The following is an 18686-nucleotide window of genomic DNA, read 5'->3' as shown; positions in this document are numbered from 1 at the left end:
CACTCAGTCCCACTGTCCATGTCGCCAACAAAGATGTGAAACAGTACTGGTCCCAATATGGACTCCCCATTCTGCAGATGGAGACCAAGGAGAGTTTAAGAATTTTTTCCTAAGACCATAGGAGATGATTACGGCAGAGGTGGTGATAGAATTATTGCTCTGCTACTCCCCTTTATGTCACTCTTTAATGCTCATCAGTATCTCTTCTTTTAACATTCCCTTCCCCTTTTCTTTTGATCCCTTTTCACATAGCCTGCACAGGTGTCCTTCCTCCTGGCTTTGCTGTGCACAACCATAGTTTACTTAGGCCGTTATTGGGGCTGAGGGAATATTTTGTTGTGTGCTTTCCCTTGGAAGAAGGGCAGATTTTTAGGAACCCTTTATTTCTTGTTACATTGAATTTGAGTGAAAGTTAAAGTGTTTTTCCTGCAGCTTCACTGATCTTTGTAGGGAATTGTTGTGAGGTTGAGAATGATGTCAGGTCTGTGTGTTGTCGCCTGCAGTCCGTGTAAACCAATCTTCCTTGTGAGACTAGAAGAGAATGAGAAGATGTTTATCCATCCTCCTTTCTTCTCATCTATAAAAGGTCCATTTGTCTCTGGTCCTATATTAACACGTTAATAAGGATCTGCCAGATGTCATTTGGTGACATGGTGTCATGGTGTCCCAGGTGAAAATGGTGAAAACGTATCTGGGCCTTCGTATTTTGAAGGACCAGATACTTTTATTTAATCATAAATTTTAAAACTTTCGGCATGGACCACAGTGATCTCCATATCTTGTACCCTGTTGCAGTAATGCTCAAATGATATTGCCTATTGAATTTTGGCACTTTCTCTATTGGAATTTTGTATCAAAATTTTTTTCTGTTTTACTGTGTTGACTCTGTACAAATGTTTTTCAATAATTGAGGTTGTCCAGAAGTTTCCGATTATGTATAGACAGAAAATTCCAAGAAGCAGCATAAACATTTTGCTCAAATTTTATTTGGTCTTCTGTCGAAAGTAATGAAAGAAAATTTGACTGATATATTTTAAAACAATAGGTTATTCAAAGGGAATTTAATAAAAAGACTCACTATGTAATTATTATTATAACAGAATTTCCTATCTAGGAGAGGGTCTAGAGAGCATAATTATTTAGAACTGTGAAAATGTAAAGCAGTTATTTTACAAAAAGTTGATAAAATTTCTGAATTTTATTCAGATATACATGATCATGAATTTCTATCATTGTAGAAGTTAACATTGCTTTTGAGCATAACTTGAGCACTTCTGGTCTTATCAAAGAATTGTGTTGGTTAAAAGTGGCAATGACCTGTAAGCAAGCCAGCACATTTTTATCTGTAGTTTGTGTATGACAGGAAATCAAAGACCAATGAATGGCGTTTTCTTTCTGTCATTTGCTATGTAATAAAGTTGTTGTTTCTTTGCTCCATATGATACACACTACGCATATCCTACTACATTTAAGAGGTACTGTAAGACTATGACATTTGAGGAAGATTTTTCAATACTGTTTGGTATGAAAAGGCGTTTATTGTAAATAATATTGGAGGGCAAATTTGGTGACGTATAAAGGCATATAAAAGACCAACAGCTTGTAGAAGTATTTGTGTAGATTTGTGAGAATTTACAGACACTTCTGGCAGCTTGTGAGGTGTACACTGTTCAGTTTTCTACCCATTATATTTTATTCTTTGTTTTGTTGTACTGGGTTTAGTAAGGGTTGCTAGAATGGCAACATGTTAGAGATGCTTTCTTCTCTATTATGAAGTGGTGTTTACTACTCGGTGAATGGTGTCAGCCTGGGTAGATGACCCATCACGTCTGACCTATGTAGCTTGTGCCCCGGCAAAACACTATTCCTATGGCTTCACCTGAGACTTAGCAGATGTACATGTAGCTTCTCAAATGGAGGATTTAAAGTAATTTATAAGAAATGTCATGCGGAGATTTTTTAATTCCTTTTGGTAACATAACTGAGGAGGACTGATTTATTTTTTTTTTTAAATGCTTTGGTTTTCAACTTGATTATGTTCTATCAGACATCCTAATTGATGAGGAGCTTATTTCTGGAATAACTGCTTAGCTCAAGAACGGCATACGGTAATTCATAGTCTCTTTTTAGTAGTGTATTCTCTGTGGGTAAGAATGAAGTGTTACTTTGAAATATCCTTGGTTTTTGCACTTGAACTTGCCATAGTATCATCCTTTTCTGAAGCAGTTATGATGTAAGAACCCTGCTATTCCCCCAGTATTATCAGTTTAGTCCTTTTACTGTCTCTATGGTGGCTACCTTGTAGCCTTATTTGGTAAAAGTTTTGTTTCTACTGTTCCTGCAGTAATTATCATTTCTGCCTTGTCAGGCTTTATTGTTTTATGCTCTTTTTGCTGCCAGATGAAATATTTTTTCTTTTAACAGACACTGGCAGACACTTGAAGATTTCAGAATTCTCGGACAACTTGGTTAAAAGATTAACTTTTTAAACTTTCTGCAACAGTAGTCAAGGAAGTTGGTCAGTCTGTCAGAGTGTGTGTGTCTCAGAAAAAGAAAAGAAAAAGATCAGGACACTAGAGTTTATTCACTGCTTTGGCTGGTAATTTGAAATATAATCTGTATAAATGATGACCATGCTTGAAATATTTATTCATGCAGCAGCATTGTAACAGCTGTAGCAAAATGAAGGCCAAGTATTTTTCCTTAGACACTGGACTGAGTGGCTAAAATAGAAAGAAGGACAAATAACGGTGGAACTATTTTATTAATTGTTTACATCCTCTGCCTTATAGAAGATACTAGGAAAAAGGTATTTCCCAGCCTGAAGAGCCAATGCAAAACAACTTGGGAGGAACCACTTATAATGAGCATCAATTTAACAATACTTCTTTTTTCCAGTCTCCCTCTGTTCTATAAAGTAAATCTGAGCAGACAGGAGAATGAATTAATTTACTTACAATCCAGGTAGTGTAGTGTGGGCTTTCCTAATCTGAACCACTAGTGGACTAAAATTCTACCCTGTAATGTAAATGTACCACTCTGTAGTCTGAGCAGTGCTCAGGTTTTTAATGCGTTTTCAATTATTGGCCACCTATACTCAAATTACAAAGAAAAATTACATCTTAAGGATTTTGTTGTTGTTGTTGATATCCCCATCTGTTCAGAAGGAATGCTTTCTTTCCCCCATCTATTTATCAGTACTTGTCATCAACAAATAGTTCTGGTTTCTACCATACAGCTTACAGCATCTGTGAGCTCTTTCTTCATAATCTTAAAATAATTATTCAATTTAACATCTTTCCCTCTGATTTTAACGGAGGCCAGATGCTAATTTAAAGAAAATACGTGGTTCAGCCAGATGATTTTAATGAGGTTGAACTTAGACAAGTCTGTTAGCAACTCGTTTCCACTCCCTTGCTCACCTTAAGGACTTCAGACCATCACAGCAAAGCAGAAGTCTATCTGCTCTCAAAGCACTCACCAAACTGTATATTATAGAGAACACAGTTTTTGGATGTGCAGTCATAGGAAAAACCACAAATGGAAATCATACAAAATCCACACCTGCAGCCATTCAAAAACACATGGAGTATGTTTCCCTCAAAGTTAAAGCAAAACAGAACACAAAGTTAAAATGCATAATGCTTTATTTTACTGTATATGGTTTTAATTTATAGGAATTAGTTTATGTACATCTGACTTGAAGTACTGTAAAAAGAGAACTAAGAGTGCATTTATTTGAATGATTACATTGTTGCATATTCAAATAAACACACTACCTTGTACAGCTATAATTTTGTTATTGCTAAACCAAATGTCTTTGCACATACCTCACTGAAGATCAAGTATATGCCAACTTTGGCTTAAAAAAGAAGTTGCCTTTGAATTATGCAAGCACAGAAGAGTCTGACAAATTTCTTTACTGATTAAAATATGGCATTTATCATGAATAGATTTCTTAGCAAATGGGTTTGTACTTAATGTGTCCTTTTGGACGTAACACAATCAGAAGGAAGCAAGCTATCACTGCTCTACTGATCACAGTCTTTCCCTGTTCAGCCTGTCTACTGTCTATTCTGTTTTAGTTTATTCTGCTCCAGATAGTTCCCCTGTCTCTGCACGGTGTAGCCTGTATAACTTTCACTTATCCATTCCACCTATAATTAGTTCTTAGATTTGAGTATCATTGTAATTGAGAGGCCTGTTTTGTAGCATAGAGGCACAGAGATTTCTAGATCTTTCTTTTAGAACATGAACTGTATCTTCATTACGCACACATTTAAGTTCTTTGAGTTTTCTATCTGTCCATAGAAAATCTAAACTGTTAAAAGGAAACTGTGAACTTTCAAACAGGGATTTACAAATGTGAATCAAGTTGAAATCCATGGGAATTGTAATTTTTTTTTTTTTTTCAAACCTCTTACAAAGTCTTGAGAGATGCCCATCAGTGAACAGAAGGAAAACTGGGTATTTGCTGCTTGCATAGGAAGGGGGTTGAGTTTTAAGAAACCCAGTCACAGAGAGTATTTCTCATCTGTATTTTATTCAGCCAAATACTTTGTTAATTTGTCATGTTGGTTGTATTTTTAGTTTAATTTGAAGATGATAAGCTGAGCTATGAAGTCAACTTTTTATATTTGATATTATTCAGATACTTCAAGTTTAGGGGAACTTTCAGCAACTTCTCACGTCATAATTTAGGAACACGAGTTCTCTGACTTCTCCCTGAGAGGAACTGCCTCTGTCCATAGATTGTATAGGGCAGCAGTCTCCAAACTTTTTTGATTGCATATCCCTATCGGTAAAAAATTTTTGAGCATGCACCCCCAATATATGTATATTTATTTATGAATTATATAAACGTACTACTGTATATATCATACATATCTGTACATTATAAAGCATATACAAAATAAAAATTAAAAATGGATGATATAAAGATGAAGTAAACTCTATTTTGAAAACATATTTCTTTCCAGCATCCCAGTAGATTGTCTTGCACACTGCCTGGGGTAAGCACACCCTGCTTTGGAGACTGCTGGTGTAGGGAACCAAAGGAGACCAGCTTCATAACATAAGCTGTAATATTATGTTTCTGCAGTTAGTATGTGTCCATTGTGTCTCACTTATTGTTTGATTACATTAAATTCAGCCTGTTATGTTAGATACTACATATGTAGGTGCTAGAACACCTTTTTTCAATCTAATCAGAAGTTACATAGGTCCAAGAATGCCTATTGCGCCAACAGGGGCAAAGGGGTTTTTTGTACCTGCACACAACACTGTGGTGTGAAGCTTGTCAATGGGGTTGTACACAGCTCAGGGGAGTTGGGTGCATGGTTTAATTGCTTGGAACTGGACATGACCAGTCAGAGGGCTGACTGTATTTTAGGTTTACGCAGCTTGTGCAACAATTTATACAGCTATTATGTGTTGTTAAAAGAACCACAATGAGCAGTGTTGAAGTTGTGTGTGTTTTAATGGATTTCCAGCTGTACGTTCTCTGCAGAGTAACCTTTATCCTTCCTACTCATTAGCACTGACTCTGCTCCTTTCCTCCTTCAGAACTCCAGGATTTGAATCTCTTGCTTTTCACTGGTCTCCTATGACCTAATTTATTACTCAAACTCTGAATAATATCCTTACCAATATTCTCATATTGTGTCACCTCCTCAAGGTCAACTCCCTAGAAATCTTTCCAATTTCTTGTGATGTAGCCAGTGCCAGAAAATCTTAGATAGCTTAAGTTTTTTGTGTTTTTTAACTAGGCCAGGAAGGTCTGGATTACGAGCTATTATTTATATGTTAGTGGGTATCCACTTGAAAGAATCTATTCCTACTTTATTCTTCTTGTAAACTTTTTTCACACAAAAATGAGCACTGTGGTAATGTTACAGTAATCAGAGAGCAGTCTCCTGATGTTTGGAAATGATGGAAATTTTTGTAATGACTACAGTTTTTGTGGCTTTTTCTATTCTAAACATAATTTTGTTATTGGAGGATATCTTGTGGTATGGGATGCAGTGGATCAGTGTTCATAGACCCTTTGGATCTAAGGTTGGGGGTTCATCCCACTCACCATTATGTGTCATTACGGTCAAGTTACTCATTAATCCTGTAGTCCTTAAAGGTGGGTAATGCTGCTCATCTGACACCAGAAGGGAAGAGTACAGCCTGGAAGGATCCTGTAGCAATAAAGATGCTTGTTGTTCATTGCTATCTGTCCTTCTGTTGAATTCTTATTCTGTCTGTTGAAAACAGATACTTTACAACATTAACCAATACATGTTAGTATTACGCATGCTCAGGCACATGTATGCTATACAGAGGAGTAAGAGTCTTAAAAGCACTGGGAACATAGGAAGGATTAGTTTTCATTAGACACTGGGCACCTTGATTTTAGTGTTCCCGCTTTGACAATGGCAATTAATAAGTTATTCAGGACTGCTTAAAATGATACCTATAAAGTCTTTATAATGCAATATACTATTTTGCTATCTGTTTACATTTTGTATTCTGCAGGAAATTGTTTTAAGAATGATGGTTTTAAAAAAGTGTTGCTAACTAGCTACACTTTCAAACGCAGCCTTCCCTAGAGATGTTATTTCAGTTGCATATGTCTTGTACAAGGAAGAAAATCAATATCAACATACTGTAGAAATCTGAAGAAATGCCTGGAGTAGCTTTTGTGTATGTGTTAGCGTCATTACCAAAGGTCTGACACTGGTCACTTGTAAATGCATTAATTCCTGATAAACAGCAATTAGTGGTGTGGTTTTTTTTTTCCCTTAGTATACTGATTCTGGGCCTAACTCTTGTGTTGTACTCAATATATCAGGATCAGCTCTAATAAAATCAATAGATTGACCAAATATGATCAGGGTAGGAGTGATTCATACCACTGTCTATCCCCTTGCCTCTAAAAATAGCGTCTGAATTGTCTCAGATATTGAGAACATTAGAAGCAGATTTAGCAAAGAGTGGCTGTGAGCATCATGCCTGTTAGTGAGCCAGAATCCTCCTGTCAGTCACTTCTCACTTTTAATTTTTGCTTATAATTTTTGCTATACCCTTTTTATGTTGAGTAACCACAGCTTTAGGCCATTTTCCATGACAGAGCATGCCTTTTATTTTTCTGATAGCATTTGAATATTCTAATATTGTTTTTCAGCCATCCCATTCTTTCCACACTGCAACACTTTAGTAGTTTTTTGGCAGCTGTTGGTCAGATGGTGCTCATTTCAGTCACCTACACACAGGCCTACGGTTGCATTTGACATGTCTGAGGATAGCTGACTTATCACATGAGCTTGGAAGGATGTGATACAGGTCCTATGAGACTTCCATGCCCTTTGGACCCACATTGAGGGATGGGTGAAACACCTGGGGACATATCAGATGTCTCTCGGTTGACTTTGTGTACACATCTTCAAGTCACCAACATCCAACTTTTCTTCCTGAGGTGTGTTAAAGTACTGAGTGTAAAACTGAGGAAGATATATGAGTAGTACACTGAAATTTTCTTGTGCATGTTTGTTCTGGATTTCTTGTGGATTATGATGCTCACTTAAGAAATGTCTGTTTCTCTAAAATGTATTGCAGCCTTGTCCTTTATGATCGGAACCTGCTCCCCAGTTTTCAGTATCAGGATCTCCCATAGTTGTCAATGTAGCCTCCATTAAAGAATGACTGATACCCTACTATTGATATGCTTTTATAATGAAAAACTGAGACATAGTGGGACAAGCATGTAGACTGAGACAGCTTAAATGTCAGCATCTACATGAGGTGCATGTTGAAACTTACGTTACAGGCAATGGAGATTCAGAAATTTGTTCAACTTGCTCTAATACAGACACAGAGAACTAGGATAATACCTACTTGACTCTGTTTTTCCTTGGATAGGATCTCACAGCTTTCTGTCCCCAGTGAAGACAGCATCCCTCCCCCTTTTTCATAAGTAGACAGTTCTTCTTTTCTAGTGTATACCTAATTTGTTACGCTTACTGCACCTTATTTACAGTGAGTTGACACTGCTATTAAGTGATGCTAATCACCAGACAGCCTTTCAGCAGCTCATATAAAGCTCAATTACTTGTAGAGATAATGATCATCCCAGAAGCTGAACCTGTACTTACCAGCTGAGTTAGAGGATGAATTTTAAATGGAAAGTTTGCTGTTGGGAGATATGAAAATGTAAAATGCCTGAAGATGTAGGTGATCTGATTTCGTGATGCTTTCTTCTACTTGCCTTTCTTGGTAATTGCCATGTAGTGCTGCATTAAGTAGCATCACAGACATTCCTCCAATTAGGCTTTAGGGTACTACATGATTTGTTAAAGCTTGGTGCTGATAGTGGTACACGGAGGAGTTTGAGAAGAACTAGTGAAGTAGAGTTTCATTTAAAGAGATGCATCTTCCAAAATTGTGGGAACAAAAGTAAAAACATAGAGAGAGAATAGCGAGACTGCATTCTAGCAGTGGGCTTTCTTTTTTGGTGTTTCCTTTCTGTTTATTTTAAATGTATTATTCTAGATCTGTAATAGAATTTAAAAAAATAACTGCTGTAGCTCCTGGTTTTGGAACTGTGCTGTCAACGTGTATAGTGCAAATAAAAATGCATGTTTGTCTATGAAAAAGTGTAGAAAGTTTATTTTGTAAAATAGTATGACTGCAGCCTGAAAATGGTCATGGCTACAACAGACACATAGTATATCTGTAAGGTTTTTCTTCACAAATGCAGCAACTTTAAAATAACTGAATTGATAAATCATCAAATAGCCATAGGCATGATGACAGCTATTGAGCTTCCTTAGTGCAATGTCTTTTTTTTTTTTTTTTTTTTTAGTTTTTAATATGTGCAGTATGGCATTTCATGGAGTAGGGTGTGTGACAGAAAGAGAAGGCTGTTTGGGAATTTCTTTATTTTTTTTCTCTTGAGACTAAGAATCCTTCTAGAGCAAGAGCAATTCCCCAGGATTCTTGGCAGCGTATTTTAAAGTGTAAAATTATGCCTGCCCAGATGGCTTTAGTGACTGCTACTTGCTCTTCTACTCAGTGATTCTCAACTCTACTGAGTTCAGTCATGAGACTAGATTCAAGGTAAGAACACTGCTTTGAATCCAATCCTCAAAGCTACCTGCTTTTTTCTCTAAATCTTCATATATAATTTTTCTTCAGTAAGGATTCTTTGACAAGTGAAAATTAAAAGTAGAATTGATTAGGAAAAAAGGAAAGGAAAAGCATGAAAAGATTGGAATTACTTTTGGAAGTGTTCAGTCATAATTCAGCAAGGAGGAAGGAAGACACCAACCTGATTTTGTAATGATGAGTGGACATGGGGGGATCACTGATGACAAGTGGAAGGGGGGAAAATAGTGGTAAGTATAAATTAAAAGTTATTAAATACAGAAAGTTGATAAAGATAGCTAAAGAATTCACAGAAAAATATTCTAGGATAGACATTAAATATTATATGAGAAGTCGTCCAGTAGTGATATAGGAGATAACATACGACAGACACATTTATAAAATTATTACTGCTGATAGAATAAAAGTAGAAGGATTCAATAACTATTTGCTTTGTGTGTGGAAACAGTCTGTCCAACATACATGCATTATACAGAAATGCCTGATTACTTTCTGGAATGTTAGTAACTAGAAATACTGGTTAGAGGTGGTTTCAAAGTAGATGTAGGTACCATCTAGTACATGAGAGCTGTTAAATTCAAGATAGTGATCTTAATAAAGGGGCCAAAAGGATGAAATCTCATGCTTTGTGAGAAGGATACAATGTTCTTTCCTCTTCTTTAAAAATGTAGGTTCATGTTGGATCAACAAAAACTAGATTTCAAAAATATTTCACAGTCTAAGAGATATCTGTAAGTAGCCTTCTGGTTACATTAATGAGCCTTTTAAGTAGAGGAAACGAGAATCTCATCCTCAACAACATTTAGTCCATCTCAGAAAGGGCCCAGGCATACCATTTTTACAGCATGTCCTTGGAAACTGGCAAACAAGTGCTGTGTATACCATCGACAGGAGGTGGAGGCTAAAACTCTTTTCCTCTTAATTTTTCTGCCTGGATTCCTCACACTGAAATATGGGTATTTTGTCTGTTCTGTCATAATATGATACGAGGGATGCATTTCTAGGGCAGTTTATCTTCTCCCTAAAGCAATCCATTTTTAAAAGCCCCATGTTCTCATAATGTTTAGATGTTTAGGGTGCTCTTTGCAGCAAAAAAATCATTCAAAGACTCATGTATCCTTGTTAGTAGTTTCTGGATGAAGAAGAAGTTTTATATAAAAGGAAGGTGCGTACATCTGTATGTGGCATGCACACAGATCTCCTTACTCTGGGGTTTTTAGAGTCAACCTGCTGCTTTGGTCTTCTTGACAGAGTCAAATGTGGTTGCAGTTGGGTTAGAGTGGAGTCAAGACAGTTGTTACTTGAATGCGATTCATTTTCTTGCTCAAGAATTCCTTGTTAGTTGAGTTCATCCTTGGACTCTGATATTTGCTTACATCTTTAATGTTAACAGTCTTGAAATGTCATGTGCATTCAACTGCAAACCAACAAAATGACCCCTGCAGTGCAGCTTGGCATTAATATTGTTTTGTGGGAGGGTGAGATGTTAATAATAATTGATTATATATAATTCCTGAGAGATATCATTATTCTGCATTTATCCCTAGTGGGTTTTTTTTTTGTATAATTTTAACAGTGCAAATGTAAGAAAATAATTTTACCTACAGAAAATAACATTTATATGCAGAAAATATTATTTGTATTATGGAAGTGTTAAACTTGTTTCAGGACTGTTCTTTGTGGCTAACTCTCTCTTGATTTTCTTTGAGATTCTTCCTCCCTCCCCCCCCGAAAACGTGCATGATCCAGACAGGAATAAGACCACAAAGCTTGTTTATTTTGGCAATAATTTGGTTTCCTTGTCTGGATAAACAGCAGTACTTATGATCCCATTCCCAAGTGGGAGTGCATTACTTTGTTAAAGATCCCTTAAAAATATAAGACAAATTCTAATGAAGTCAGTGACCATGTTAATTCACAATAGCTGAGAACCCGGTTTAGTAGCTGCATATTTCCTCTTATCATACCATTAGGTTTGAGGACCTAATGTTTGAATTTTTCCCTGCAGTGTTGCAGATCTTATTTCTTTCCAGAGGAAACATCTGAAGTGCCTTCAGTATCATGTTCAGCCTTTTAGGATGATTTCTATTAATGTATTGCAGCATTCAGAGTAAAAATTTGTTTGATAAGATCCTTGTTATAATATTTACACATCTACTGATAAGCAGTGTGAAGGTGACAGTATAAGGGACCACATTTGATATAGTTCCTCTGTATCACTTTCTGGTCAGGAGTCTGGCATAATGGAACATATCACCTTGAATGGCATAAAGTAGGTTTTTTCTACTTCTGAATATTTTTGGTTTTATTTCTTTCTCACTGAACAATTGTGAATGTTAATGCACCCACTGAAGTGACTACTGCATTTTTTCACAAGATTAAGACTTTGGAGTTCATATGGAAAGGAACGTGCATAACAGCTTTGAATATATTATGTTGATGATAGTTGTAACTATAGAAGCACAGAATAAGGAGAAACAAAATCCTGGGAGTATATAAACAAACTAGATTTTGGTGTTCTTATTCACAAATGGTATTCATCAAGTCTGATAAAAACAGCCTCCAATAATAAAGAAATGTACTTTGAAGTAAAGATGTTCTTTGAAGTATGCCCCTTACCTATACTGTTCTATTGTCTGTCATTCCTACTAATTTACAATTATTCATTGTAAAAATATTACGTGTTTAAATCCATGCTATTTCGAGGGAATCTATATTTGTGGAAACTAGTTTAAAACTATTTAAACTAGTAATAAACCAAATGAAACTATTTACTACAGAGATTTCTATATGACAACTCTTTCATTGTATCTTTTACTTTCTATCTTGTTGGCATACCCAACTGAGAAAATGTGCACTGTTGTTCTGCCCACCTTTCCTGTAGTGATTTTCCAGCAACATTCTTACTTTTATGAACCTCTTTCAAAATATAATTGCATGTTATTATGCATATTACAGGGTATTAATCTACATGAGTTCTTGCCTTATACTTAAGTCATTGTTTATGCACAAGATTGCATTCCACAAAGGAAACCACAGGAGAGCCTCAAAACATTTTTCCCTTCTTGTTGAATACTGGGGATTTCATTAAAAAGTGCTGTGACAGGGAGGCTCATCCCCCACGCAGTACTGCCATTTGTCACATACCCTGACTGCTCTCTCAGCAGCAGCAGAGAGTAGCCATTTCTACAGGATTGCTTATGTCTGGAACCAAATCTGGTGCTGTCCTCACTGTTTGGATCAGTGAATAGCAGGGGTACGTAGCAAGGGATTTGTGGGTGGTAACTAGGCTACTCACATGAGCAGGGCATCACTTTCCTGTTTTCAGTGGTGAGCAGGGCATCACTTTCCTGTTTTCAGTGGTGAGCAGAAAAGAGCATTTTTCATCTGCCTCTGGAGCTCTCATCATCAGATTTACTTTTAAAAATTGTGTTTGGTTGTTGCAATAGAATGTTTCTCTTAAAAGTTGTCAAAATACAAACGTTAGGATAAATTCAGAGGTGAATGTAGAGGTGTTACACTATTAAATCAAGGCCACTTAAAGCTTCGTTTCTTTTCTCCCTCTGCTCCCCAAAGCACAAGTTTGTAATATAAAGATAATCTTACTTTAAAAAAATAAATTAATTATTTGGTTACTTAACTTGCAACTTCTTTACATAACACCTCTGAATTACAACCAGGAATCTGAAGATAAAACTGTTTAGGATGAAGTAGTTAGAAAATTGAAGGACAACAAGAAAGACGTGGGGAAAAAAAAAGTAGGGGAATAGGGAAGAGTCTAAACTGGAGGATAACATCATTACTGTAGCTCATGCCTCTGTGCCTTTTGTGAGTTACTGTTAGAGTTTCTGCAATTAGAAAGTAGAAATAAGTTTGGAGCGATTGCGCAGATCTATATATAGCACCTCTGGGTTTCAACTTTTACCTGAAACATATGGTGTTTGGAGGCACTACATTACAAGAATGTTGCATACGGCAGTGCTTCCCCTCAGTGAATGCCATTTCTTCTTTCCTGTGAAAAATTGTGTTTGGTAGAACTGTGTGCTAGTCCCTGCACTTTCTGTGTGCTTAGTAACAGCATGGATGAAAGATGCCCGAACAGCTGTGGGGCATGTAGTAATGCTGGATAACTGTGTAGTACTCAGAGACAAAATTAATCTGCTGATTCGTGATGCATCCAGTGGAAATACTGTAATCTAATGAGCAGTTTAAGGTTTTCCTTGGAGAGCCTGTTGCTGTAATTGAATAGTGCTTACACTTGAATAGTTGATAGTGTGTAAGTAGAAAAGGCAAAGAGTGGTGAGGGAAAGTGAGACAGAAACTTGCATGTTCACTGAGGTGTAAAAGAAAAGGAATTTGGAGAGTCAGATGAGGAACATTTCAAAGCCCATCTTCGTTTTCTTCAACATGTGTTACAGGAGGGGAGTTTCCATCCATCCTAAGGGCTTGTTTGGGTAAGCGTGGGCTATTTCTTAAGGATTAGGAGGATTTAGATGCTTGGAATTTGTTTTGTTACACATTATTTTGATTAAATGAAAACATTCGGACTTGATTAGTTTATCTGGAGCTGTTCAAAGTTTGTTTGATATCTTGAAAACAAATTAGATGATGTAATTACATGGACAAACTGTATAATAGTGGTTTCCTAGCTTTTTTGTTGATGATTTCATGCCCTATTCTTGTGTTTCCAACCCATAGCTGTGGCAGCTTTATCAGGTTTTCTGTTGCAAATGTTCTCCTTTTTCTATGCATTCAGCCTTTCAGAGAATCCCTGTGGCGGCATCTCGATGCACCTTGTCTGCTTGGCTCATTTTGAACAGTGATACCCACCAAGCTGTGTCAGGCTGGGGGGAATTAAGGCCTTTGGATGCCAGAGAAATCAAAGCTTGTTATGACCAATTAATTGTCCAAGGATGAGAAGATACTTCAAATGTTTGTAATTCCTTAAACCTGTCTCTACATTTCTAAAGGATGGATGTTCACTTATATTAAGAAATTGTTAAATTTGTTCAATCCTATGTTGACTGATCCTTAAGAGATAGTTGAGAGACTTGGCTTGCAGCAGATCTGAGTGAGGAATTTGTTGCCTTTCTTAGGTCCATTAATACTTTCTTTGTTTTGTTTGTAAGATATCCATGTGTGAACTGAAATTTCTTGTCGTCTTGTGCAGACCTATCTCCACATTTTTATCAGGCTCCAAGCAGCTAGAGGGTTTCACACCGTAATGGATATTTTTATTTCCTTTTTTTTTTCCTTTTCAGAGGAAATGGCAACAGCCCAGTGAGAATCAGGCTCCAGTGTGCCCTTTGTCTGAATGCCAGTTGTGGACATACGTGCAAACCCAGCATCTTCTAATGGTCTCTCCTAATGCACGGGTCTGGTTTTTGTCGGGAATGTCCCCCATGCTTCTGGCAGTGTTAAGCCACTCTGTTTAAGTTCTTTAACCTCAATGACAAAACAAAACAAAGCAAAAAACTTTAATCAGAAGTTGAGCTGTTCAAACATACCCTGGCTTTATATCCTGTTCCTATCTTAAGTGGTCCTTTCCCCAGGGCCCTTTGGTCTTTGTTAACCTGAGATTCCCAGAGCCTTGTCGAGGAAAAGTAGCATTTCCTTCCTCTGCCTTTTCAGAGGCTTACCCCCCTTCAGCTCACTTTTCTCAAATGGTCTGTGTGTAATTCTATCTCTGGTGAAGTTGTGTGCCTGTGATTTCCAGCACCAGTGTCATAATCAAATGTAGCCCTTTCTCCTGGCCATAAACTACCTGAGGAAACACCGCAATTAGTATGTGTGTGTGCTTATTATACCTATTTAAAATTATCAGATATTTTATTTCAACGTGTTTCATTCTTCTGTTCTCATAATATTTGCCATTTGAGATTATCAAGTTTTCAGTTTAGCCTGGTGATCACATCTTATTTGTTTTTACATGACTGAGTAAAACTTACAATGGTATATTTCAGAATTTTTAATTTTTTTATTACAGAATTCTGTATTCTCAGAATAGATTTAATGTATTCTCATTTAAAATTAATTCCTCATACATTAGGCCAGACCTTCAAGAGGTGTAAATCAATATGTCTGTACATAAATCAATTGACTGAGTGATTTGCACCACATGATAATGTGGGCAGCTTGGAATTTTTATTTTCTGTTGTATGTAAATACTGAGACATTAAACATTCTTCATTATTTACCTCATATTAGACCTTTCAGTGGCATTTTTTTGCACTTATTTGCACAAGATATTTGTGTGAATATCCGCAGCAAACAGTTATGAAAAGGGACATGAATGAACTCTTTTCGATTGGTATCTTCCTTCCAAGTATTTTTAGCATGAACTTTTGCTTGCTTGAAAGCAAAGCTTTTCATGTGCCCGTTTGTTATCCAGCGGGCTCCTGCAGGAGAGGAAAGCCTGAAGAGCACCCTGTAATGCAGAGATACCCATGTGACATGGCCTTCCAGACGCTGACTGCTTTATAGGAACAGGAGCTTGGAAGAAATTAATTTATTTTGGTGAAAATACTGCGTATATTTTTTAAAAGCTGGATTTTGCACGTTACCTTGTTGCCTCGAGGCCGGAGAGGGCGGGAAGAAAGCCTATGGGATAGGCTTCTTGCACTCAAGGAATTCCTCAGTGAGATTATTTCTGTTTGCATTTGTTTCACTGTATTTCTTTCAAACAGCAAATTGCTGTCCCCTTAACGCTATTTTACACTATTTCATTGTGCGATGTTACTTTTGCAGGAAAACTACCTTATCTTTCAACCTTGCTCAGGCAGATCTTTACAAGTACCTAAAATTCTTTGTATGTTGTCGCCATTACAGTAAACCTGCTCATTTGTGGCTGCTCAGGGAGAAATGGTACCAGAGAGAGAGAGAGAGAGCTAGCTGTTATGCTTTAATTACTACTGGGGTCAAAAATCCTTCATTTTGGCCTGAAGTAACAGCCGTTCTGTAAGGATGTCTTTTATACACTCAGATAAAGTCCCAACAGCGTTGGGACCCAAAAAAGTGAGGCCTGCACTGGCGTGGATAGCCTTCTGAAGTCAATTAGGCCTTTTAGCACACTGCTACAGCTTGAAGTACTTTCCCTCAGTTTATATGAAATGAAAATATGAGATAAGATGAGAAAAATATTAAATATACATTTGCAGAACAGAGTGGAAAAACAATTCTGACTGTTTACATTTGTGTGTGGACCTATCTGGTGATCAGGCATCGCCATTCCAGACCCTGTCAATACAATGTGAGGGTGCTCTGCGACAAGCCAGGCTGATTGCGTGATTTCTTGAGCACTCTTCCTGGGCCAAGTGAATTATGCAGCTGGGTTGGAACTCCTTGGGCTGCTGAGTGTCCTACTTTGTCTTCTTACGACACACAACACACAGGTTCCTTTTCCAATACTGACGTTTTATGGTATTAATAATAGCAATAGGCTGCGGTTGTCCAGAGATTACACCACTTGGAATAATAAGCACTAGGTTCCCACTTACCTTGCATTATCTACAGTTTCTCATTTTTATTGTAATTCAATATAGACCGAGAAATACCAATCCAGCAAAATGCCATAATTACTGTAAAGTCTAGGGTTTTATTTATTTATTTTTACAGTGAAAATCTTATCTTAAAGCTGACAAATGGATACTGTATGCTATTTCTCCAAAAATCTTTGATTTCTGAAAAAATTACCTTAGTTTGTACTTACGGTATTTTTCCTGTTGTTTTTACATCATTTAGTTCTTGAAAACGTTGACAGCTCAGCTATATTATGGTTGATTATAAAGTCCCACATCATATTTTTAGAAAGTGCTGAACCATGCCTATTACTGTTTGTATCGCTGAGTTAAGAAATATTTTTCATTCAATGTTAACATTTTTCATGTTTCATCTGATAATTTATATTGCTGTAAATGTGCAAGTACTAGCTGGCACAGAAGTAATTACCTTTGTCTGTATATTGGAGTTAAAATATTTTAATACTTTGGAATTTGTCTCTGAAATCATTTGAGTAGAATCTCTCGATATTTTTATGATCTTCATGGGTGGGTATACAAATTAGCTTCTTTTATCTGAGAGTTAAATGTTAAGCAAAAATCTTGATATTCAGTAAGACATGGTTTTCCAGAGAACAACCAAGGCTTACAGTGAAAATGGAAAATTTATCCCCAGTACTGTCTACTTTTTGGTGAGTTTTTCCCCAATCTTCCACAGAAGTATAGGTAGTTCAGGATTTTCAGAAATGGGAGGCTGACTAAATAAGAACACCTGTACCAAAGTATGAATAACAGGTGCAGCCAGGCACCGTATTAATTTAGTGTCTTGCTTAATAGAATAATGAAATAAAAGAGCTGGGATTTCTAAGGGAAGAATGTGCTTGCCGTGTTTGTCATGGAAAGAAGGTGCGAACCAGGCAGAGGTCACAAGGAGGGGAAGGGAAGTGGTTCTGCCACAAGGCAATTAAAAGCGCGTGTCAGACAGATAGTCATTCCTCAGATGTTGGAAGAACGAAGGGGCCCAGCCCTATTCCTTTCCCCCTCAAATTCTGTGTGATATGTGGTCAGATAATACTAAAGCTGAAGTCATTAACACAATTTTTCTTTCTGTTTTCGTTTCAGTTATTTGCCACCTTCCATGCATGAATGGAGGCCAGTGTAGTTCTAGAGATAAATGCCAGTGCCCTCCTAATTACACTGGTAAACTTTGTCAGATCCCTGTGCAGACTGCCAGTACTCCAAAACTGTACCATCACCCACAACAGGTGAACAAGGCTGTAGGATCACAAATTATCCACTCTACTCATACTTTACCACTGACGATGTCTGGACAGCAAGGTGTAAAAGGTAACTTTTTTCTTGATATTTTTTCCTTTGGAATTGATTTTATTAACTAATTTTGGGTATCCAACCAGTAATGATAGTGATCTGTCTACATAGTTTGAATCTTGACACCACAACTTGAATCGTGAGCTCACCAGAATGACTGGAACGTATTTTGTTCAATGACTGAAATAATAAGAAAGAACAGTGCTATTGAAAAGAGTTTATAAGTAAATTTACTTTACAGAGGAATTTGATGCAGATTGCAGAGTCAAAGGATAATGTAGAGGGCTTCTTCCAGGAGTGTAGAGCTGTTCGAAAAGAGATGATTGTGGCTGAACAGAGTCCATAAATTGCAGTATACCTAGATAGAAAGTTGCAGGTGATTCCATAGTTACTAGTGGAGGGAAGAGACGATGCTTTTCAACATAACAAAATTTAAATCTAATGTAAAACTAAAAATACAATCCATGTTTATCCTTGTTATATCATTTGGTAAAGTCCTATAAGTTAATTTTATGGTGAACTTTTTAATGTAGATAGGCCATGATATGATTCAGTTAAATAGAACATTCTTTCCAGGTCATATAACAATATCATAGGAAAAAATTGTAAGGATTTCCTACTGCTAATGCTGTGAAGAAGGCAGAGGATCAGAAACAAGAAAAGCTGACGTGTTAATCAAATTTTGCCCAGTCAAAGAAAGTTCAGTCAGCT

General features: G+C 36.9%; 1 protein-coding gene across 1 annotated transcript in view; it reads left to right on the top strand.

Moving 5' to 3' along the window:
• Positions 1-18686, top strand: part of LTBP1 (latent transforming growth factor beta binding protein 1) — a 185897-nt gene that overhangs the window by 74350 nt on the left and 92861 nt on the right. Inside the window, exon 6 of the mRNA XM_050895158.1 lies at positions 17769-17993. Coding sequence (XP_050751115.1) covers positions 17769-17993 — 225 coding nt within the window. The remainder of the gene's footprint in view (positions 1-17768; positions 17994-18686) is intronic.

The sequence above is a fragment of the Gymnogyps californianus genome, chromosome 3, assembly GCF_018139145.2.
Source record: "Gymnogyps californianus isolate 813 chromosome 3, ASM1813914v2, whole genome shotgun sequence".
Taxonomy (NCBI): Eukaryota; Metazoa; Chordata; class Aves; order Accipitriformes; family Cathartidae; genus Gymnogyps; species Gymnogyps californianus.
Note: the sequence above shows the minus strand (reverse complement) of the source record. Positions and strands in the feature narration are given on the sequence as shown.